This window comes from Canis lupus, chromosome 24, assembly GCF_048164855.1.
Source record: "Canis lupus baileyi chromosome 24, mCanLup2.hap1, whole genome shotgun sequence".
Taxonomy (NCBI): Eukaryota; Metazoa; Chordata; class Mammalia; order Carnivora; family Canidae; genus Canis; species Canis lupus.
The window spans coordinates 19731847-19757671 of NC_132861.1; the positions used below are offsets into that span (position 1 = coordinate 19731847).

Genomic DNA, 25825 nt, shown 5'->3' on the forward strand with positions numbered 1-25825 from the left:
TAAATTAAGACAATTCGAATTTTCTGAGTAATTTATTTCAGTATCTACCACCTGTTAGCAGCATTAACATTAAATTTTGGGCCTAGGGGCACATGAGTGCACATGCTCAGTTGGTTAAGCATCTGTATTCTTCTAAGGTCATGATCCCAGGGTTCTGGGATGAAGCTCTACATTGGGCTCCCTGCTCAGCAGGGAGTCTGCTTCTCCCTTTGCCCCTACCCCCTTTCTCATACTCACTTGCACTCCCTCTCTCTCTTTCATTTACTCTCTCTCTAATAAATAAATAAAATCTTAAAAAAAAAAAAAAAAAAGTCTATCATTTACCACAGCTAAAAATACACAAAATGTCAACAAGATCCTTTCTAACATCTGGGCTCCAACTTGAACAATTTGTTCAGAATTACAAGTTGATCTTTATGTTTATTATGGAAAACAGACTCACAGACATGTGGTTTGTTTATCTAAAACCCCTAAAGAATCTTTTATAAGACGATTCCGAATATCCTATTTCACAACTTAGAAACATGAGAAGTGTACAACCGAAACAGATCCACTATTTGCAAAGGAACTCATTTTTCTGTTTACCTGTATACATATATAGGTAATACATATATACATACATATATAGATCACGCCTCAGAATGTTAATTCATTTATTTCTAATTGTAAGGAGGAAATGAAGTCATCCTGATTACCATATATCCTAACGAATATACAGCTTTGTTAGGTCTGTTAGAAAAGATACAGGAGTTTCAAGTGGCCTGACCCAACCTCCATTTTTCACATAAATTCTTTTTGGTTATGGTACAACAGTTTCGGAGAACTTGAGGATTTTTAGGAACATATCTCATTATAACAGAAAGACCTATATACAAAGTAGCTAAGAAAATCCTTTTTAATATCCTAGTATTTTCAAATAAATTCTTTTTTGTCTTGGTAAACTAAGAAATCATTATGTTCCATAAAGCTACCCTTAATTTTCTTGAAACATAACATTTTTCTTTTCCAAAACAACTACAACAACCTTTCTTATTAACATTAGATTCAAAAGTAGCCATCATATTACTAACCTCCTGTATTCCAAGGCAAAGATAATAGATGCTGTCGGGTGCATAACTCTCTCCATTTGGACGTCGGATCTCATTGACAAAATGGGCTAACCCATAGTTAAGCTCAGCTGTGGTATGAGAGAGCAGATCCTCTTTTAACTTTACTGATTTAGCTAAAAAGAAAGAAAAAATTAGTAACTGTTATTATTTACTCTAAAGATATAGAAACTTTAAGAATAAGAAACTTTCTGAAATTGATTTATACTCTAAGAATTTAAGAGTAAAATGAAATCTATATTTGAATATACTTAAAATACTGTGAACTATATTTATGTTTTTTTTTAAAGTAAATGTAGTTAATAACCAAAATCTTGATTTGAAGTAAGACATAGAGGAAACAAAATCAGAACACTTACGAGATTTTAGCTCATCTAATACCAGAAGATCTTCATCAAGTTGCCTAGTTTTGACCCAGTGTTTCCATGCGTTTACACCATACGTATATTTGAAAGGAAAGGTACATTCTGAATTGTCAGAACTATCATCATGAGACTGGTATCCTGATACAGCTTTTCTCTTGGCTCCCTATTAGTAAAACACCATTGTAAGATGTTTTTTTTAAAAAACCTGTATTATTCATGACTTTATGTAAGAAATCTCTCAACAAATGCAAATTAAGAAAAACATATACACTTAGAATTGATTGGTATTCCAGAATCTGAGAATAGTTACTTGAAATATATCTCCAGGAGTGCCATATTTCTACGTAAACCACTTTATATATCAAAATCATTTTAACTTCTGTGAGAGTCACTGATAAAATAATTAAGTATAAGATATAATAAATAATCTGAAAAGGATTCTACATATTAATGGGAGAGAGAAATGGAATTTTTCTGTGATCCCAACTTATGGGGAATGACCACTCAGCTCCTTTCACTGTCATGATGGCATTATTTGCTGTATTAAAAGTTTTAAATTTTGATGTAGTACACCTAATTAACCTATTTTTTCCTGTTATTCCTAGTACTTTTGGTATATCAAAGTACACCTACATAACCCAAGGTAATGAAGATTTAAACCTATGTTATTTTATAATTTTAGTCCTTACATTTAGGCCTATGACCTATTTTGAGTTCATTTTTGTGTGTGTGGTATCAAAGAGGAATCCAACTTCATTCTATTGTAGGTACTCACTACTTTTTCGGTTTTTTCTTTTTCTTTGTGGGGAAATTTGTGAAAGTCATCCTTTTCTTTTTCTTTCGATCTCACTTTATGTTATTTTTTTATCTTGCTTTATGTTAAATAAAGTTGTTGATAAAGTATTTTTAAAAAATCACACCTGTTAATACATGTAGATTTGACCTACCTGAACAATTAAACTATCCAGCACGTCTTTCCATATGCTGACATGCTTAAAAAGACCAGATATTATAAACTGTGTACATCAATCTCACAGATTAGTCTCATCAGAAAAAATAATGGAAAAAACAGATCTCTAGAAAACAGTCTCAATTCTTGCCAAAGAATTGAGTTTATTTTTTAGCAACATCAATCTTTTGTCAGGATAAAAGGAAAATTAAATGGCAATAATATTCACTGTTCTATAAAGTTATAAGTAAATCTGAGACATTTTTATTACTTAGAAATGAAGTAATAAAGACTTAATAAAGACTAACTTTTAGAGCCTTTTAAATCTAGGGGAAACAAGTCTTCCCATAGTCTCAGACACAACTGTGGATCACTATACCCTTGCTCCATACCTAAAGAGGTATCACTACATAGAGATAGTGGTTAAATGCAAGAATACTATTACTTTATACCTTTTTTTTAGATCGAGGTCTAGGCTGTTCCTCATATTCTTCTCCAAAAACAGGTGGCAATAAAAATTCATTTTCCATATCAAGCTCCTCAGCAGCTGGCAATCAGATCAGAAGAACTTTTATTTCCAAATATAACAGCACAAGCTTACGTTACATAAAATATCCAACAAAGAACTAATCACAGAATATAAACAAGCACCTATATATGGGGATAACTTATGCTGGGGGGGTGGATATCATCTATGAGTTCTGGTAAACCCTATTCAGACTTTTAAATAACAACATGAAATTTTCATGGAAATGTCTAAGATCAGAAAAACTATTACAACCTGAAATTCAATTCTAAGATTTAAACGGTCTTAAGTACAAATCCAATTCAACATATCAAACTTTTCTTAAAATAAAATGCTTTACATTCTATTGGATGTGATTAGTCATCAATAAATTTAGGAAAATAATGAAAAACAGAACATATCTCTTTCACAAAAAAAGACTTGAAAATACTTTTTTTCCCCTTGAAGGTGAAACTTAATTTTTAAAAAAGCTTATGAAAAATACTATCAACATTTTATTTAATTTTTTAAAAAGAAACAACCACTTCTTTATCCTTTTCTCTATCTACAAAGTTTTCTATAATGAATTACATTAGGAAAGTATCTTTTTAGGCTCTAAAAATTTAGAGAATTTCTAAAGAAATTCTCTTCAAGTTTCTTCAATTCAATCCTATAGCCCATTTCAGAAATTAACTGTTGAATTTTGTTTGGGTAAAAAAAGACAAATATAAACAGTAAAGGTAATAGCACAAACATTAAATGATTAACAATCATAACCACAGTTATGATTCCGTAACTAAATTCCACAACCATAGTTTACACTTAAAGAATAAAAGAGCATTTTGAGTACCTCTGGGGAAATCTATTTCAATATCCAAATCTGGTTCATATGGTACATCAGGCATATTCGACTGTGTCTCCGGGTCAGAGTTCTTCAAGAGATCTGAACCAATTATGTCGGTTTCAATAATTACACCTGTAATCAAGTCATAATATAAAAAAATCAAAACAGAAGAACTTAAAAGTACCTTTATTTAACCTAGCAAAAGAAGTCATTTAATTTTAAATATAAAACAAGAATTAACACATTAATGTCACAAAAGGAAAAGGTATATATAGCTATCTTGAAATGTAACTACTATAAATTTTGTTATTGTTAGATAAGCAAGCATTAGCACATGGAAACTTTTAATCCTTTAACTGCCTCTTTTCAAAGGTTAACAGGTATGCTTTGATAAACAACCCTGGTATGCAGAGTATTTCTAGAAGCAATCTCTCATGAAAAATAAACTAATAAGGGTGGATAATGCCATTTTCAACAGTTTTTGAATTATGACCTAAGTTTTTCATTACAACTGCTTTCCAATGTTTTGATCAGTTGTTTTCAGTTTTATAAATTTTTTTTTTATTTTTATTTATTTATGATAGTCACACCACAGAGAGAGAGAGAGAGGCAGAGACACAGGCAGAGGGAGAAGCAGGCTCCATGCACCGGGAGCCCGACGTGGGATTCGATCCCGGATCTCCAGGATCGCGCCCTGGGCCAAAGGCAGGCGCCGAACCGCTGCGCCACCCAGGGATCCCTGTTTTCAGTTTTATATTACAACCCACAGAAAGATATGCATTTTATCCATTTGAAGGTGGTGATGGGAGACAGAAAGACAAATATAGATACACATACAGGAAACAAAAGTTTCACAAAACAATATCCTTTCGATGAGATTCACACTAACATTTTCCCATTTCACTTCATTAAAAAACAAACAAAACCACTGGTTGCAACCCACTAAATTAATCTGTAACAAAGTCCTCAACAAACACTGTCACATTATGAAACACACAGAATTTATACTGCTTCTATTGTATTCTAGGGCAAAGGAGATTAGGCAGTTTTGTGGTTGAAATAAGACTGTGGGGGATCCCTGGGTGGCGCAGCAGTTTGGCGCCTGCCTTTGGCCCAGGGCGTGATCCTGGAGACCCGGGATCGAATCCCACGTCAGGCTCCCGGTGTATGGAGCGTGCTTCTCCCTCTGCCTGTGTCTCTGCCTCTCTCTCTCTCTCTCTCTCTATGTGACTATCATAAATAAATAAAATAAAAAAAAATTAAAAAAAAAAAAAAAAGAAAGAAGACTGTGGGTAATACCAAAAAAGTAAGGGTAGGAATAAATATTCTAAGAGAATCATCTATAACATACTTATGTTACATTTGGCAAACACTGCCCTAACAGAAATTAGGATAAACCCTGGTTTAGATAATGCAAATTATTTTATTAAGTATAGCCAACAAAACAAAATTGGGGATAACCATTACAAAATAAGAGTTTGGATCATTATTAAAGTCTACTACAAGTTTTTTTTGTCTGAGCTAGTACATTAAAACAGGAATTCTGAGTTGATTTTACAAGTCAAATTCTGTTCCAATTAAAACAGGGACCTTAAAAATTCCTGCTTGAAATTGGGCATGGCATAAGAGACAGCATGTGCCTAGAAAGAGTATGGATCTCTTAATACAAAAATACGTTTTTAAAAAAACAAAAAAAAAAAAAAATACGTTTTTGTTGCAATACTTCCCCCACTCCTATATCAAGTTGAAACATAATGATATGTCCTGCAACATACTATAATAATTACAACATTTATTGAAAACCAATGATACACATTCACAAGGTGAAATATAGTGCAGCTCACTGTTAATGTTGGCAGCTTCTGTTTTCCCCTCATCTTCAGTCATCATATCTGTCATTGTAAGCAGCTCTGTATCAAGAGGATCTGAAGAAACTTTGCTTTTTAGATCTTCAATGGCTGCAGGGATCTTCTCATTGCTATCCAATGAGGCAGGCAGAAAAACAGGAACCGGCACCTAATTAACCAAAGTATTTACTGTTAGGTTCACTCAACATTAGAAGGTAATTTTCCTGGGAGGGCAGGGGAAGCCAGTCTGGTACAGTCAGTGGAGGGTGTGGAGATTACTTAAAATTAAAATCTTTAGGGGCACCTGGATGGCTCAGTCAGTTAAGAGTCTGCCTTTGGCTCAGGTCATGATCTCTGGGTCCTGAGACTAAGCCCTCACATAGGCTGCTTAGCAGGGAGCCTGCTTCTCCCTCTCCCTCTCCGCTTTTCCCTTTTCTCCCTGCTCTTGCTCCTGCTTTCTCTCTCTCATTCTCTAACAAATAAATAATTTCCCAAATTAAAAATTATTCTAACACATGATCTTTATAATACCACAGTGGATAAAAGTTTTGGAAAAAACACATACCAAAACTAAGATGTCAACTATAACACAGCCCAGAAAACAAGCAGCCTTTTTTTTTAAATAAAAATTAAAGAAAAATAGTATTTGAGGTTCTTCAGTTTCCCAGGAGACTATGGCATCCAAGTCCTGGCATAATGTCTTTACTGCAAGTGACTTAGGACAAAATAATGTAATGATAATTTATATGAAATTTTATTCCATGTTTCAATTTTAAACCTTACAACTTCACAAATATTTTTCTCTAAAATGAACTCAAATAGAAAACACTACATATATGCATAAAGCACACAAAGGCATTTGCTAAACTTCACCTTTAAAGATGAACATATAAAAAATAAAAAAATACAGACGAACATATACTTGATTAAACACAAAGCAAACATTGACAGAGATTCAACCAAACCTTATTTAAATGGTAAAGGCAAAGACTCAACCCTCTGTTCTACCGGCTTCACTAATGTAGGAATTACAACATTGTTCTTCTATCTAATGCCTGATAAACCTCGAAATGAAAAAAAAACTTAAAATCTGACTTACAGGAACAGGAACTGTAGTAGGAACAGGAATATTCTGACTGTACATGTGCATAGGTACTGGGATATACACAGGTACAGGAATAGGCACTGGAACATACTCTGTTTTCCAATTATCATCTAAAAATACAAAATGTGTTTAAGAAGCAATATTAAATAACACTTAATACATAGTTACTCAATGTTAAAATAATTTGGTAACAAAGAAAAATTTAAGTTAAGCCTCAGTTCCCTTTTAAAAGAAATTAGGTACAGTTTCACAAATTTAAGTACAGTAAAAACAATAAAACTAAATACAGTAATTTTTAATAAAGAGCAAAAACAGAATTTAGCCCCCTTTTTAATACAAAGAAAACATCCTTTAAAAACACTATATAGTTTGAGATATACTATCAGATCCCCCTCATATCCCCTGCAAAAAGATTTATCTAGTTAAACAATTAGAATACATTTAAATCTTATAAAAATATACAATTGAATTATTTCATCTCATTCTGACAAGGAAATAGAATTGTTAACATTACAGGTCACACAGAGATGACTTTCTCAGTGGGATTACTGTAATTTTAGTGAATTTAGCCCCAAGGAAATTTTTGATACAGCATTTTTTCACTTGTGACATAATTTATATTCTGGGCCTTTAAGGGATTGATTTTCACTAATTATTTTAAATAATTAGACCTTGAAACCTGTATTCTCAATGTCATGTCTAAACTCAGATAAGCAAAATAAACAGAAAATTACAAAGTGACCAAACAAATACATTCCATAGCCTATTATTTGAGGAAAGCATGAATTTCAGGAAGAGAAGTATTAAGTATAGGAAAGTATATAAGGCAATCTTTCCTAAGTTACCTGTCTGACAAGATTTGGTCTGCATATGAGGTTTACAATAAGTAGCTTTTGTCATTGTTAAAGGTTTGCAAAGAACAGCTTTGTTCTTCATTTCCTTATTAGGTGTTGGAGAAGGGGGTGGTGCTGAACCCTACAGAGAAGCAAAGAGAAACATTTTATTTTTGCCTCTAATTTTTATTACTTCCCAGTGTTAATGAATATCTGGTTTCTAGGTGATGTGAGGGAACAGACAAGAGTTTAAGAGTATAACCAAATTATGTTACTATTACTATGTTTACAATAGTCTCAATGTGAAAGGATCACTGTGAATCTGTCCTAACTACTGACAAAGCAGGAGAAATCATTCATTCCACAGAACCGGAGAATGGCTACCACCAGCATATTATTTTAAAAACTTAAAAAGACGATTTTCACTTTTAAATAAAAAATACAACATTGTTAACCTGAATATTGAAAATAATTAGGCTCTTTTAAATTTATTTGAGAAAGAAAAAAGTTCTTGTATGTTGCAGCAATTATAATTTCAGAAACCTGTCCTAGGTAATAGTCTCTCAGCTGTTTTCACCATGTTCACTGTAGCATTATTTGCAATTGAGAAGCTCCCCCTGCCCACAACATCCCCTGTAACACACACACACACACACACACACACACACACACACATACTTTAAAATAAGCTAAAGATCTGTCTATAAGGGACTAAACATAGGTGCTCGCCATACCACCTATTAATATAGGAAAAAAGGTACAACAATAGCCAAACTGTGGAAGGAGCCTCGGTGTCCATCGAAAGATGAATAAAGAAGATATGGTTTATGTATACAATGGAATATTACTCAGCCATTAGAAACGACAAATACCCACCATTTGCTTCAACGTGGATGGAACTGGAGGGTATTATGCTGAGTGAAGTAAGTCAATCGGAGAAGGACAAACATTATATGTTCTCATTCATTTGGGGAATATAAATAATAGTGAAAAGGAATATAAGGGAAGGGAGAAGAAATGTGTGGGAAATATCAGAAAGGGAGACAGAACATAAAGACTCCTAACTCTGGGAAACGAACTAGGGGTGGTGGAAGGGGAGGAGGGTGGGGGTTGAATGAGTGACGGGCACTGGGGGGGGGGGAGGGGGTACTTGACAGGATGAGCACTGCGTGTTATTCTGTATGTTGGTAAATTGAACACCAATAAAAAAATAAATTTATTTTTTTAAAAAAGGAAAAAAGGTACAGAATACAGAATATCTGAGGTACTTCTATACAGTCACCATGAATACTTAAGTAATAAATACTGAATCATTACTCCAATAGTAAATACAAAGTTAGGTTCCTACAAGTCTCTGGTCACATCATTTTCATCAACAGATCAATACATAATAGTGTTTCTCTTAAAACACACTTGTTTTCATATACATTTCTTACAAATCATTATATGCCATGTTTTTTTATAACACATGATTATAGCATTTACACATGCTATACTGTACTAGGATTATTGACTCACTCAGATGTGTACACATTTGCACAGTATACAGGTACAGTACATACATACTATATGGTACTCATAATCAGCCCTGTTAACACATACTGTATATTGTGCACTAATGCAAATAAAATCCAGGGGGAAAAAAGAGTACATATTTAAAGTTTTATAAAAACATTAACATCTTACTCTTAGTGGACTTGCAGAATGTACAGTGGGGCAGTGCACTGTGTGGTTAAACCTCTCAACCTTTGGTATGCCCATAAAAACCAAGGGAAAGGTTGATGGCAATTATTCTGTAGAAGAGGAAGAAGTTAAAAAGGGTGACATGGTGACATCTGGCAGTTCTATCTCAAGAGTTGGCTCTTGTAACTTGTTGACAATGTCAGCACTTTTCCCTCCCAAACTGGCTTCAAAAAATGAAAGCAGCCTTGTCTGCTTGGCTTTTAGGCATCTTGATATAAATGATAAACACAGTGGTACTTAAATTTGGGGCTTTGTTCAAGCATAGGGTCATATTTTTTCAGGTCACTGACAATTTTTCCCAAGGCAGAATTCCATTCCAGTATTTTGGCCATTCTTGGGAGTCTTAGGCGGACTTTCATCACTGAACTGATGCCTTGTTTTGTCATCTTGTCAAGGTCTTCATCGGTGGGCTCTACTGCCTTCTCTACCAAACTTTCTCAAACACATGCACGTCCCCAAAGCATTCTTCACTTATTTGGTCCAATACACATTATGTTTTTAACACTGTTCTTTTTATTTTCTGTTACACCTTCAAAGACTCTGAAACTTTTCACACTGTCTGGTCAAACATTTTCCCAACAATTACTCATAGTAGCCTGCTTGATCCTGGCCTAAGCTGTGCCAACATAATAAATAATGTTGCGTACGGTGACTAATTTCCAATAACCTATCAAGGTGGTTTCCTTGTTGGTATGGAGGCTCGAAAGCTTTCTCATGAAGTAGGTCTTGAAAGCTTTAACTATGCACTGATTGACGGTCTGGATGAGAGAGAGTGTGTTTGGGGGCATAAAAGGAAATATAACCAAAATAGGCATTTTTCTTCAAGGCAATGGAATTACCTGGTAATAAAACCTCAAAGCAAGGTTTTCATTCTGGAGACAGTGTTCGACTTCTAGGATGAAACAGTTGAGAGAACCAATCCCAGAATATTTTAGATACCACTCATGCTTTTTTGTTCCACCTCCAATGTACAGTTCAGTTTTTTCCCTGCTTTTAAGGTGAGGCGTGACAAGAAGGGAAAGCTTTGCTTTGTTCTAACTCAGCAGAAGATATGCCTCAGGAGATTCACGTTTTTTACCACTCTGCACATGTCTGCAAATTTCTTTGAAAATACCATGGGTATTGATTTAGGGGTTACAAATATATTTTAGGGAAAAGGCAAATTTGCAAATGATGATCAATTGATCATTTGTACTTAAAGCATTTACTGTGTAATAAATTTATCTGTGCTTTTTCCCTGGGTTTTTCATGGATTTTGGGCTCTATGTACCAAGAGGGGTTTGAAGTTACCCTTGGCTTTGGCACACAATAGCAAGGTTGCATGGTCTCTAAATGATTTACAGTCAGGGGCTTTGAAGACCACTTGTATTATTTAGGTTCATTTGCCACTGACCTTGTGAAAGCAAGTCACAGTCCCACTAGTGTTGAGACCTTCCTGACTGCATATCCCTGTTTCCTGTGTTAACATTTCGCTAATATTCTTCCACAGCATCCTGGTCCTAACCTGCAGAAACTATCTCACATGCAAGTCTAATATTTTTCATACCATTTTGCTTGAAATGTGTGAGCCAGCCAGCAGTAGGCAAGAAGAGTTTAACTTTTTCTTGATCCTGGGTAACATATTATAAGCTGAAAGCCTGACAACAATGCTGTTTTACTATGGTTTGTTTGTTTTTTAATTAGTCCTAAGTCCATGAATCCATAAATATAATCAATCTTCCTTCTTTTCCATTGCTTCACCATGTACTATAGATTTTACTTCAACACTTGGAGTTGCCTCATCTTTTGTGAATTTCTTACTCCTTTTTCTCAGTGTACCATATTGCTGACTTGCGAACATTAAACTCACTGCCAACTGAATGAAGCTCACCTAATACACATTATTTCCTCCATAAGGCATAGAGCAGCCTTTTGGTGTTTAGGAACATAGGTAGCATGTTAATACTATGCTTGGGGGATCTTTTATAAAGCAAAAATCATCAACAAAAAGGACAAAAAACGAAAAAGACAATACTAATTAGACTACGAAAAGGACACCTGCTTATAAGGTGAGGCTTGACAAGAAGGGAAAGCTTTGCTTTGTTCTAACTCAGCAGAAGATATGCCTCAGGAGATTCACGTTTTTTACCACTCTGCACATGTCTGCAAATTTCTTTGAAAATACCATGGGTATTGATTTAGGGGTTACAAATATATTTTAGGGAAAAGGCAAATTTGCAAATGATGATCAATTGTACTTAAAGCATTTACTGTGTAATAAATTTATCTGTGAATATTTAAAGTGATAGAAATTTTTTCAAGAATTTTTTAAAAAGCTGTTTATATGGTACATATCTCTCAAGTTACAAATAATGCATATGGCCAAGGGACTGGTACTATTCTAGATTCATCAGGATTTCAAACCACATTATTAATCAGCTAAGAAAAAGAGCTATGAACAAAGAGCTAGGGAACCTAGTCCTAATACTATTGCTGTGCAACATCAGGAAAGTGACTCAATCTCTTGTGTTTCAACTTCCTCAACTGTAAAATGGGAAGAATAATTTAACAAATAGGCACCGAGTATCTACAACATACCAAAATTAGGTAACCTGGTTCAAGCAGGAAAATCCCCTAGAACTCTCACATAAGAACCAGGGGTCCAAAATCATAGATATCCTAGATCATGCAATGTTTTCCCTCCTGTCATTTAGAAACATCACATCATATCAAAGTATGCCACCTAGTAAAGACCTACACTTGATGCTTGTTACTTTTCTGTCTGTCAGTAAGCAAGATATACGTCTATTTATACTGAATATTGGAGGAGAACCCAAAATAATTAAAATTATAATGACAAAAGCTACCATCTGTTCAGTATTTACTTCGTGCCAGAGACTATGTGCTATAGACAATGTATGTTGAAATCTAATACCCAATGTGATGGTATCTGAAGGTGTGGCCATAATATGGGGATTATATCATGACAGCAGAGGCCTCATAAATGGGAGTAATGCCATCATAAAAGAAATCCTAGAGATCCCTCGCCCCTTTTTACAATATGAAGACACCGTGAAAAGATGGCTGATTATAAAGCTAGAAGCAGACTCGCTCCAGATATTGTTATCTGCTAGCATCTTGATTTTAGACTTCCCAGCCTCCAGAACTGTGAAAAATAATTCTTGTCTGTTAACCACCCCATCTATATGGTATTGCTATAGTAGCTCAAATGGACTAAGACATTACATAAAACACCAAATCTACGTAACTCATAGAAGGAGTTATTTAGTTCTCTTAACACTATAAGAGGTAGGCCTTTTAATCAATCCCATTTTACAGTAAAGATGAAAAAACTAAGGTGCAGAAATTACACAACCTGGGAAAGATGACAGAGCTAAAGTTCTCAAGTCAGGATTCAAGTAAATTCATTGAACACCAAAGCTTATGTTCTTTACTATACACAGTGCCTTTATGAGGTCTGGAACATAAAAACTACCATGTGTTTAATACTTACTATGTGATAATCCTGAAGAGTTACTATCTTCATCCTCATTTTACAAACAAGAAATTCACACAAAGAACTTGTGTAAAGAGACTTGTTCAAAATTACACAGCTAAGGGACGCCTGGGTAGCTCAGCGGTTGAGCATCTGCCTTTGGCTCAGGGCGTGATCCCGGGATCTGGGATCAAGTCCGACACTGGGCTCCTTGTGGTAAGCCCGCTTCTTCCTCTGCCTGTGTCTCTGCCTCTCTCTCTGTGTGTCTCTCATGAAATAAATAAATAAATAAATAAATAAATAAATAAATAAATAAATAAATAAATAAATACAGCTAAGTTCTCACCCTTTAGTTTAGGGGTGGGGAATTAAAAGATTTCAAGAGCTTACAAGGAAAAGATGGGAGACAGCTTTTATAAGACAAAAGACAATAGTTGCTGTCGCACACTGATATCCTTCCCTAGACCCTTCCATCTGTCATATAATGTGGTTCAAGTACTATGAGAGGAAAAAAGTATTTAATATTGTGCTGGTAGAAAGTGGGCCTTAAAGCCTTAGTCTACAACTTACATATTTGAAACAGGGTTGCAAGTTGCCTTATGGCTACACAAAGTTAACAAAATACATCCTCATCATGGATAAAAATTGCCTGTTACTAAAATGACATGATTCAGCTGAATACTTAAATGTATTTCTGAACTCTCTGATTTTAAATACATTTCCACAAGGCAGGGGAATGACATATAGGGGAGGAAGCAAAGAAGAAAGCATTCTTACTTTTCTAGGATTCTAATTATTAACATCAAAAGCAAAAACTGAAGAGAATAAGGTAGAATTACCAATATTTCATCCAGGTCAGTGATCTAAAGTGGTGGTTACGTACTAAAATCACCCAAAGAACTTTTTAAAACACAGAATTTCTGAGTTGGTGCCTAGGCACTAGAAAGTTCCAAAAACTCTTCAGGTGATTCTAATGTGTAGTCAGACCTAAGAAGCATTGATTTATACTTTCTTATCAGGACAAAAGCTAGCCCAGAGACTCAATATAACGCCAATAAATGACTCCTGTAGAGCTTCCTTTAGATAAGGATGCCAGAAATACCAGTATTCAGACACTGGTAATTATTGTTACTCAGCCTATGAGAGGGCAGGCTTACGGTGCTTCAAAGTATAGCAAAACATTGATTCTTCTCTTTATTCATTACATATAAATGGATACTTTCAACCCACAATAGCCTTAAAATGCTAACATAAAAACAGAATTTGATGTATTAAACCAAAGTCTAAAGAAAAAAGAAAAAAATCCACAGGACACATTATGGAAATAGTTCTCATACTTAAAAACTTGTAAGTCCTGGCCTCCAACACAGACCTTCAGATATCTGTTTGAGAAATAAAAGCTCAAAGCCATTAATAATCTAGCCCAATCTATCCTTCTACCGCATTCCCATGATTCCACCACAAGTCCCCCTGAAGTTTTGTCCTAATGAATAGTGCATGCCCTTAACACATTCCTACTACATTTCATCACTATCTGGCAACCTTCTACTCAACTGCTCTGAAGTTTTTGACAGCTACCAAGAACAGATACAATCAGTCAGTCAATCATTTGAAACATAGTATTGCTCTGCCTTTAAGAATATGGGTACTTTGAGGCACCTGAGTGGCTCAGTCAGTTAACTATCTGACTTCAGCTCATGTCATCATGATCTCAGGGTCCTGGAATAGAGCCTCATGCTGGGTTCCCCGCTCAGTGGGCAAGCCTCCCTGTCCTTCTGCCCCTCCCCACACTCTTGCTCACACTCACTCAATCTCTCTCTCAAATGAATAAAAACTAAAAAATAAATAATAAAAATTAAAAATTTTTCAAACAATTATGGGTACTTCACCTCAAATACCATTTATATGTCTACTCCCTCAATGTGGGTAGAGGCCATAATTAATTTACCTTTATATTCCTAAGCATGTATGAAAGTATCTGTTTCTTAGTATTAGGTAATAATTCAGCTGAATACTTCAACTGACCCAACAGAGGAAAGTAAAGACCTTTTATTATGATGATCAAATTAAATTGGACTATTTATTTATTCCCACATTATAAAATTCAATATTTAGCACTTTACTTAAGCAGTACTTACTGTCATTTTGGTTCGGGACGTCTGACAACCCTGATCTAAAAACAAACAAATTTAAAATAAGACAAATATACAAATCTCTATTTCTCATTAAATGTTACTGATTTTTTTAAATTGTTAAGAAAATATTTTATTTATTTTTTTTTATGAAAATATTTTAAGTACAGAGTACCAAATTTGAGAGCTGAAATACAAAGCTAAATAAGTGGAATTTTGTCCTCTTAGAAAGTATTCATTACTTTGGCATCAATACCATTCTTATGCTTAACTTGTAAATAAGTCACAACTTCTAAAGGGTCTTCATTGTTCCTCCCAACCTAACTCCCAGCACATACTATTTGCTAAAATTGGTTTTCACTTAAAATTGCCATTATTTTTTTTTTTAACTAGCACTAAGTTTTCAAAATAAAATAAAATAAAAAAACAATGTATCTACAGAAATTTCATATGGGCACCTCTATCCAGACAAACGATGGAAGTTGGTCTTAAACTATGTCCAAAATCAACTATTCATTATCATTAGTTTGAACTGGGAGCTAAGAAACTAAAAACTACTATACAGATTTTTCAGTTACTATCTAAATTATTACATACCATAATGTAAGTTTTCAGGTCCTTTCTGAGTCGTCATGTTGGGCTCGTTTTGCTGACAGTAGAAACGTAGTAAGCAGTGTTGATCACAGAAATGTTTCATTTCTCCACGCCACTGCACTCTCTCTTTAAGCGTTCCTTGAGATTTACAGCAATCACACCTTGCAGCCTTAATAAAAAAAAAAAGGAAGGTATCAGACATTTCAAATTAGAAAATTTAAAAACTCAGACATGCATTTTAAAAGATTTCTAAAAGTTGATCAGTGATTTTTGCCAAATGTGATAAAACAATTTGATAAATAAAAAATAATATGAATCATTAACATACAGGAAAAATCCACAATAAAAGTGAAAAAAAATGTAGCAATTTACCTAGTGTCAAAATTCCTTTCTATACTTACCAGTAGTTAAAGACCAGCATTAAAAGATAGGATAACCAAAAAAAAAAAAAAAAAAAAAAGATAGGATAGGATAACCAAAAAAAGTGAACAGCGGTAGACCAAACTGATACAACGTATTTTAATATTTTAAAATAATTTTGAGGACTTTAATGATATACTGGTAGAAGTTTCCTACAATCAGATTACACTGAAAATCTGATTAATAAACAGATTTCCTGTGTTCTTGACAGCTTAAGAGAAATCAATTTAAAGAAGATGTTTAAGACCAGAAAAAATTTTAAGCAAGCTCTTATGAGAAAATCATGGATGTTAATTTGAAGTATTTTCAACAGTTTAATAAAAGAGCTTTATTAAATATATTGATTTAACTATTAACAAAAACTTCAAGTTCATATTTTAAAACACTCAAATACTTAATTAAAAAAGAATCCTATTTTAAGACAATCAGCCCCAACTAGTAAAATTCATACATAAAAAAATTAAACCTTATGATGGTGAATCCATAATCCAGGAACAGATTTTCATTTTTTAGTGAACCCATTTTCCCCTAGATTTTGCCATTTTCACTATTTTTTAACAACTTCATCAATGCATGGACCAAAAGATATGAATAATTCCAAATACAGTTCTTTTCATAATTGTTTGATCCAGTTAAGAGTAGAAATAAATTACCATATTTTAATTACCCTTTGGTGTAACTACCAACTTTAGAAGTTTTGATAAAACAATGCATATTAAGTTCAATAAAATCATGTATCTTTTCCTTACTACCTAAATAATCTATAGTTCTATACTGTGGGTTCTGAAATCTCTCACTTTATTTCTCAATAGGAGTTCTATGAATAAATACTATGTCAAAATTCCTAGTCAGGAATATTAATAAATGATTGTGTTGATAAACAGGTCTTATATAACAAACATACCCCAAGGTTAGAACACAGGCTCTTTTTTTTCTCCAGGTCAGGTATTTCTCCTGCTGAATAAATGTTAAATGAATGAAGATTTGTAGTATAAATTATGACTATTAAGTGATGCCAATATCACATCTCTTGTCCAAAAACTGTGAGCTCAAATTTTATATTGCTGGTAATATCATGTGGTAACTTCAGTAACATTAGCACTTACTATCAACCAGATCATATTTTACTCAATAATGGAAAAGGTCCCTGGTCACCACTGAAAAACTGTTCTTTAAAATAACCTTTAAGTATTCAAAGTTTCAAGGTTTGGCTCCCTTTTTATACTTTTCAAAGACAAAGCACAAAGGAAGAAATTTAAAGTTTAACATTCTAAAGAAAATTAAAAAATAAAATTTAACATTTTAATTATTGAATCTAAACAATACAAGGACATAGCAAAAGTGAAGTTGTAGCCCAACCACCTCTCATTCATTGAGAACCTGAAAAATAAAAGCCCAGTATGTTGTTATATCTACTGTCTATAGTCCTCATCACAGTACTGGAAATGAGGTGACTTGTTTAAGGCCAAACATTAAAAATGCAGAGACAGGATTCCAAGCAGACAATCCAAATCAAAAACTGGGCTTTATTTAGTAAATCAAGTTATAAAGACAATGGAAAGACAAAATGAGTTAATATGAATAACTAGAGAATAAAAATCTTAAGTAAAATGCTGCAAGGAGGTTCTCAATGTAACATCTAAAACCTAAAACAATTTGTATAAAACTCAAGTTACTATATGTACTATGCTGATTAAAATATTTCCATTTACACATTAATTTAGAAGGTCAAGGACATAAAGCCAAGTATATTCGACTCAAAGAATCTGAACAATGAAATCACTTCATTATTTTATAATTATAGACATTTGGATTTTATAGTAACAAGACTCGAAGCTCCTTTCTTCCAAAGGGTTCAAAACAAATTTAGATGACTTCTCTATATCCGAGGGGCAAAATTAATGCCAATTCAAATTTAGATGACTTCTCTATATCCGAGGAGCAAAATTAATGCCAATTCACAAATGGAAATAAAATATGTATGTTTTTTCAGAATGGAAGGATAACAACAATACTGAATACTAATTCCAAGTTCAATCAAATTTTAGAAGTGTGAACTTCATTTTCATTTTGTTTTTTCTTTTATAAGACACTCATTCAAATTCTGGGTAAAGTGTTCAGAGTTGAGTTTAAAATACAATGGCTAGAGCAGCCCAGGTGGCTCAGCAGTTTAGCGCTGCCTTCAGCCCAGGGCGTGATCCTGGAGACCCAGGATTGAGTCCCACATCAGGCTCCCTGCATGGAGCCTGCTTCTCCCTCTGCGTGTGTCTCTGCCTCTCTCTCTCTCTCTCTGTGTGTGTGTGCGTGTGTGTGTGTCTCATGAATAAATAAAATCTTTAAAATAAATAATAAAATAAAATAAAATAAAATAAAATAAAATAAAATAAAATAAAATAAAATAGCTAATTGTATTAAAAATGACCAAGATTCCTTACCAAAACCACTTCCCCCCCAACCACAGGAGAGAACTCTTAGAAAACCTTAATATTTCTACAGCATAACAACCGAAGAATGGGGCACCTGGGTGCCTCAGTCAGTTGAGTGTGTCTTGGTTTTAACTCAGGTGGTGATCTTGTCTCAGGGTGATCTCATGAGTTGTGGTATCTCCTGATGGACTCTGCAGTTGGGGTGGAGTCGAGCTGGAGATTCTATCCCTCTGGCCCCTCCCCCTGAGCATGTGCATACTCTCTCTCATAAATAAATAAATCTTTATAAAACAAAACAAAAGAAATGGAGTATGACTTAAGTTGCTAGCTTAAAAATTATCACTTCATCATCTACTAGTGGTAGATCAGGGGAATGTCTGTTATTGGGGGTAGGGAGGAGTGGGTAACAGTAACCAGTTCAAAAACCTAAATAAAATAAATTCTTAATTCAAAAATCTTAATCTAATATCTCAGCTAATAGCTGAATCTCTCCTTCAATAATCAACAATAGGTCACTGAGTCTATACTGATGCAGTCCCTTATTATTTGGCAGTTTCAAATACTCATTTTTGGTTGAAATATATATATATATATATATATATACACACACACACACACACACACACTACGTTTAACTTTAATTTGCTCATCTACTTGTTTCTCATTTCACTAATCAGACCTAATTTTGAGGGGGAGGAATCCATGAATATGAATGAAATAGGGGATTTTACAGCCATTTAAAAAAATCATTACTTATGACTTCCTAATATCTAAGTACACCACAGTTATATACTTTAAAGAAAAAAATGCAGTGATAAAACAGGTGATTGTTGGCAAAGCAGTCCAGTGATAGGAATTCTCCACTTACCCAAAAAGCACATTTAAAGCAAGAATATTAGATTTTTCCTTTCTAAAATTATTTCAAAAACAAAGTATTTTTTATATCAGTATTTCCAGCAATTTATCAAAAAAGGCAGAATTTAAAACCCCAATATTTTTTACCCAGATATCCTTTTATAACTAAGATTTACTAAAACATAAGTATTAATTTGATTAAAGCCCATAAAACATAATACTTTTATAGTATTGCAGGGCACTCATATTAAAGAAGGCTGCCATTTACTATTGGTTTGTACAACAAATCAAAATCCTCGTTAAAGAACTGTAATTTGAAGTAATAACACTTAACACTTAAAAGATTATTAGTTCTACTAAGTACAGTGAAGGAGTCTGGAGAAACATTAGGTCTTCTGAATTAACTTCACATTATCAAACACCTCACTATTATTCCATTACAATAATAAGCCCTTTTTCTCCTAAAATTTCAAACTTATAGAGATCAAAAGAACTATTATCCCACCTGGTTTCACATTATGCCTGGAAACATTTATTTTGAGGAATAGTAAAATCTACCTCCTTCTAAAAAACGATCTGGGAGAAGAAAAAAACATTAACCTTATTCTCAACATTTTTTGGTTGCATGATTTCAACAGATTTTGTATTCCAATTTAGAAGACAGTATTTAATAAACCTCTATTTAAATCCAAATGCAAACCATTACATAAACCAAAAAACAGACCATTCAAAATGTCTTGTCAAGAAACAAAAGCCAAAAATTTAAAGTATAATTATAAATATTTAAATTTAATTTAAATAAATAAAAAATGTAGTTATTTATACTCTAGATAGTCTCTGAAATTGAGGCACAAAGAAAGTGGAAAATACAATTTATGCACTCCTCTGGTGAGGAAGCAAATGCTCATGACTAAAGGTGAAGTTAACAACTGGACTGGCTAGCTTCTGGTTTTAAAGTTTCCTTGATGAGGCATTTTTTTTATAAATTATTTTTCTAATCAAAGTTGGACAGTTAAGGGTCACATTTTGTTTTAATGAACTAAAATCTAAAACTTGAGTTTTAAATTTAAAAAGTGGAAGAGGAAAGGTCAAAGAAATCATAATTCGGTTTGAGACTCAACTTACTACGTTTTCAAGTTGATGACAGGATGTAGCAGTGAATAGAAGAGACTCATGAAAGGTCTAAGAAAATACATTTTGACTCAAGTAGAAAGCATACAGAACAAAGTTATTCCTTGATTATAGTGTTGGCTGCTGCCACAAAGAAGCCAATGATGAATAAGGAGGGTTAACTCTTCTTCATCTGAAAGCTGGTATTCCTATTGATTGTACAGAAAAATAATTACTTGCTTTACAAATCCCTACCATATCACAAAAATGCTCTTACCTTAATTCCTCAGATTAGTATAGTATGTAATAATGCCACTGTGCATATTATACATTTGTTAAGTTTAAAATAAGATAAGGAATAATAATAAAAATGTGTTTAATGTACAGAATATTGACTTTATGCCAACAGACAATTACAACTGGTTATTTAACTAACATGTTATTATATATTCTGGAATGCACTGCCTCGCCAAAATTTCATCACTAAACATTACATAAATAAAAACATTAGACACAATTATCCTTTAAACAGAAAAATGGAAAAATGGCAACATCTAGAATAATGTGGTCTTTTGCCAAAGAACATTTCTTTGCTTCCCCAAAAAAGAAAAACAAAATAACCAAGACTTCTCTATTTTAAATAATATAAAAGAAGGCAAGAAGAATTTATTCAAAGAAAGAAGACAGAGATATACATTCAGCGTTCTGTGATCAAAAAACAAAATCCTCCAAAAAGGATTTTAAAATATTAAAGGTTTGGATTCACAATTACACAATTAGGCAGAAATTTGTAAAGCAACAGAGAAATCATCATTATCACATGGTAACAATTTTTGTCTCTAAAATTATAAAATAAACAAAGGATGACAGGAAATAAGAATAAAATGGAATTTTCCCATCTGTAGCCACTAAATAACTTTACTATTTTGAGTACAAAACAAATTTTCATTAATAAAACCTCCTGAACAGTGGACAGTATTTGTAGGTATTATACAAAATTGAGCTTTTAAAGCTACTAAAGTAACATTTTGAATCATTTCTCAAAATTGCTAGTGTCTATAATAAAACAAAAGGTTTGTTTAGACTAAAAGAAATGAATGTTAGAGAGTGTCAGTACGTTTATCCTGTGTTTCTAAAATTTGAACCTTAATTGAAAGACTTTTTTTTTTTTTTAAGTTTTTTAAAATTTATTGTAGAGACAGAGCTTGAGCAGGTAAGGGACACAAGAAGAGGAAAGAGAGAATCTCAAACACCATGTTGAGCATAGAGCCAGACATGGGGCTCCATCTCATGACCCTGAGATCTTGACTAAAGCTGAAATCAAGACTTGGACACTTAATCTACTGAGCCACCCAGGTGCCCCTAGTGGTAAGAAAATTAGAAGCAACAGTAAAATTATGAAGTAATTTTAAAACTACACCAAAACTCTTAGCCTCCACAACCTCTTTCAACTTGGAAAGCATCCTATTTAAAAAATGTTACTTGATATGTTGAGCTGTAGACAGTCAAGAACTACACCAAGAATGTTTGTAATTCTACTATATAATATTAACACTAATCACGTTCATTAAATAAACTAAATAATATTCTATATATTTCAACCATTTTAACCCTTTGTTTCTTTTAGCAATATTTCACAGCTTTAAAGTTATGATGTCTGTCTTCACATGCTTTAGAAGTGCCACCATAATGAAGTTTTAATACTGAGATGGTTTTCCATATTATGGACATATGAACTAATTACTTTTTCTTGGGTAGTATCTGACCAAACAAAGCCCAAATTTACACTAATTTTTCTCACCTAGAAAAAAAAAAAAAAAAAAACAATGTAATGGACAAAAAGTCCATTATCTTTTCTAGAGGTAGATTATAATACTACACACACACACACACACACACACACACATTTATAGTTTCAAATTAAATATTTTTGGTCTCTATCCATATAGTGTCTTTTCGCTTTGAAACTCTCCAAAGATCCACAACTAAAAAGGTAAAAAGGAACAAAGTGTTTTAAAATACATCCTAAGCATCTAAAACAATGTTCAACACTGATAAAGTAGTCTGTTTATATTTGGTGAAATAAAGACAATAAATTTTAGAGAAATAATCCATTTGGTTAAACTGTATTGCTGAAAATAAAGATATATCCTAGTTTTGGGAATAGGTAAGTTATAAGACAAGTAAAAATGCTACCTCAAGTTACACAGAAAAACTTTCTGAAATGACAAAAATTTTAATGAATTCTATTATCTGGGCTGGGCTTAGTATGTGTACGTTTTTTAAGTAAATAAGCTACCATATTTGTAATAGTAACTGTAATATTTTATTAAAGATTGGATAAAGCAGCTGCTATAATAAAAAATTTTAGTTACTTGCCTTGTAGTACCAATCCTGAAATTTCTTACAGCAGTCTTCACTACAGAAATCTCTCACGACACCATCAAGTTCTTTAGTTGCTCCCTTCTTACACAGTTGAGAGCAATAGTTGCAAGTAACACATCTCAATCCTAAACGTCGTGCAAAATCCTGTTTATACAATAGTTTGCAGCCTGAAAAATACAAGGTTTTAATATTAAAACAAAAAAAAATCAAAAACTATCCTTTGAGGTGAGAAAAAGCTTATAAATCAAATAGATCATTGGCTTTACGAAGTGTCTGTAAGTTCACATATAAAGTCCTTTTATTCTGAGCAAAACCGAAATCTACTATGATCAACAACAACCTGTAAATACTGGAACAGAATATGGAATATTATATTAGATCTCATGTGTATTCAAATAATTAATGTTCTAAGACTTTCAAATCTAGTAACATCTGGTAACTATTTTGTTTGCTCTATTTAAATACATTCCTGCTAAGCTATTATATGTTTATATAGTAAACATCACAAATAGGCATTAGAGAAACAATGTAGATTGTTGAGAAGCACTGAGTAAACTTAAAGATACACTCAGCTAAGTAGACATTTAAAGCCAAATTTTCTAGCCTTACCTTTCTGTCACCCTACAGGGACCTTAAGGAAAGTAAAACTGGTTTATTGACTTGTCCAGGGAAAATATTTCGTATTCTTTTAATAAAGTATTTATTTTATCTGCTTCATGAATGCATTAAATTTAAGTCTTTTTACATATCAACTTTAATCTCTACAATATCTCTATAAAAAGTAAATAATTTCCATACTTTTTACTAATACTGTACCACATAAAAATGACCTTGCATTCCTATCTACTGAAATCCTACTCACCCATTACTAAGGACCTCAAATTACACCTCCTCTGCAAAATCTTTAGTAAACCTAGTTTTAAATACTCTTTCTTATCTGTGAACTCAAACTGCAATTGTTTTCTATCATTTTATTTGGCAATTATGTACTATCCTATGATTTCTGTTAATATGAACTATATTTAAAAGTCTTAATATTATACCTTTATTAAAGCTTTATCTAGTTTCTAATTAGATTTTGATGGTAGTACCAGGTATTACACATGTTTTGTTATTTCTGCCAAGTTCCAGGAGAGAACTAGGTGCAATTAGAAAAAGCACAAAATACATTACTAAACAGGAAGAAGACATACGTCCTTTTTTACCTTGTATTGCCTAGAGATATTAAGTCCCTCCAATTGCATATTAGACTCTTATATGCCAATTCTTTATTTGCTGCTACTTGTCTATTCATTTTAGTAATAAAATCCATGTTATCTAAATGGTACAAGATCGTGGATAGGTATGTTAGCCATCAACACCAATATATTCACTTAAGAATCACTAAGACTCTCACTGCAGAAAAATTCAGGTGTAGAATTAAATTAATTCAGCATCAATCTTTTCAATGAAACACTGTCACTTTTCATCACAGCTATGATCTTAACAGTAAACATGGTTACCTTTCTCATTCCAGATGAAATGTACTCAAACCTATAAAAACAGGAATGCCTTGTTTTATAAGCAGTACCCTCTTACATATATAACCTTATATGTGAAATGTATAATGTATTAGACAAAGGCACTAACTGAAGGGACCAATAGATCTTTTGAATTTTTGGTCATTCAATATTGCTGGCATTTAGGATTTTCCAACCTTTTTCTTGCCCCTAACTAGCAGTAGAAATTCATATAAAAAGTGGATCCAGTGGAGAAAAAAAAAAAAAAAAAAAACAACTGGAAAAAACAGATGAGGATAGCTGATAGAAAAGCTGGGAAAGTTAGTGCCTGGGGCCAAAGAAAGAATAGAAACCGAAAGCCAGCTTAGAGAGAATGTGACATTTAGGGAAAGGTAATAACAAGAGCCCAAAACCCAGTTACAATCCTGGTTCCTATCTCTGGAGAATTAGAATGAGAACAGTTCATTTCTATAATCAGCTGCCTGGTACCAGAGCAGCAAAGTATAAATGAGACGAGAAAAGGAATTCTTGAGTATACAATAACAAGAGGCAGTGTTGCCTGGTATTCCAAATTAAAAACCTAAAAGTATTTTCCCATTGTAGTAATGCCACATATGATTTTTTTTCTGATATACTGAAAACCTTTGTAGACTAGGCAGGAAGCTGGGCAGGGAAATGAACCCAATGGAAAGTAATTCTAATCCACTTGGAAAATCAATCTTCAGATCACAATTTCTATGTTGAGAAATGACATATAATATTTTTATTTTTAAAACTTCCTTTTAATGGGAAAAACGGTTATCAACTTTTTAGAGATAAAATACCTTGAGGCCTAGAATCTACAAATTAAAATAACAAAACAAGTCAGTAGAAAATCAAATTCAATTTTTTTTTTTGGTTCAGCTACACTAAAATTGTACAGCTACTCTGGACATATGTAGTTATATATTTTGAAAATATTTTGGCAAAAAATTAACATTAAATATCAATAAAAGTTATGAACAACACTGTATATACACTTGCCTTCACTACAGAAAGGTCTCTTAACGCCAGAGAAATTTACTGTTTCATGAAGAGTCTTCTCCTCTTGACAGTATTCGCAATATGTAACTATGCAATGCAACTTCTTATAGTCATCTGAACAAGTTTTGCTGCAGAATTGATGCACTTTGTTCTAAATGCACAATGGGAACCTTGGTAAGTATTTGACAACCACCTCAAGAACAAGTTTAAGAAATAAACAAGCCACTTTTACAGAAACAAAGTTAAATCATTTACCTAGTTAACGTGATTGATAAATCCTTGGGATACATTTCCTATAGGCCACAGACAACTATTTAACTAATTCACTGCTTTATTTAAAAAGAACTCCACAAAATTCAATACCATTAACTATCCAAAAATTACTCAGTGAAATAGTAAAAGTATCACTAGAACAAGATGGCAGTCTGATGTTGCTAAGGGAACTGGAGAAATGGGGGAAAAACAATAGAAGATACAACATGGGTAAACTACAAAAAGATGAGAAATATGACATTAACACCAGTTTCACTCAAAAAGAAATATTCTTTGTTGAGTATAGTCAAGTAGACTCAATCACATTCCTATCACAGCTTAATAGTAACAGACCTA

At 33.1% G+C, this 25825-nt stretch overlaps 1 protein-coding gene across 7 annotated transcripts in view; it reads right to left on the reverse strand.

Moving 5' to 3' along the window:
- Positions 1 to 25825, reverse strand: part of ZMYM2 (zinc finger MYM-type containing 2) — a 119719-nt gene that overhangs the window by 33192 nt on the left and 60702 nt on the right. For all 7 annotated transcript variants that reach the window (XM_072795829.1, XM_072795826.1, XM_072795832.1 and 4 more), the window contains 11 exons: positions 25217 to 25367; positions 22689 to 22861; positions 15502 to 15667; positions 14911 to 14945; positions 7567 to 7696; positions 6716 to 6831; positions 5614 to 5785; positions 3776 to 3901; positions 2873 to 2967; positions 1466 to 1634; positions 1071 to 1222 (listed from right to left, as the gene is read on the reverse strand). In XM_072795829.1, the coding sequence (XP_072651930.1) occupies positions 1071 to 1222; positions 1466 to 1634; positions 2873 to 2967; positions 3776 to 3901; positions 5614 to 5785; positions 6716 to 6831; positions 7567 to 7696; positions 14911 to 14945; positions 15502 to 15667; positions 22689 to 22861; positions 25217 to 25367 (1485 nt within the window). The remainder of the gene's footprint in view (positions 1 to 1070; positions 1223 to 1465; positions 1635 to 2872; positions 2968 to 3775; positions 3902 to 5613; positions 5786 to 6715; positions 6832 to 7566; positions 7697 to 14910; positions 14946 to 15501; positions 15668 to 22688; positions 22862 to 25216; positions 25368 to 25825) is intronic.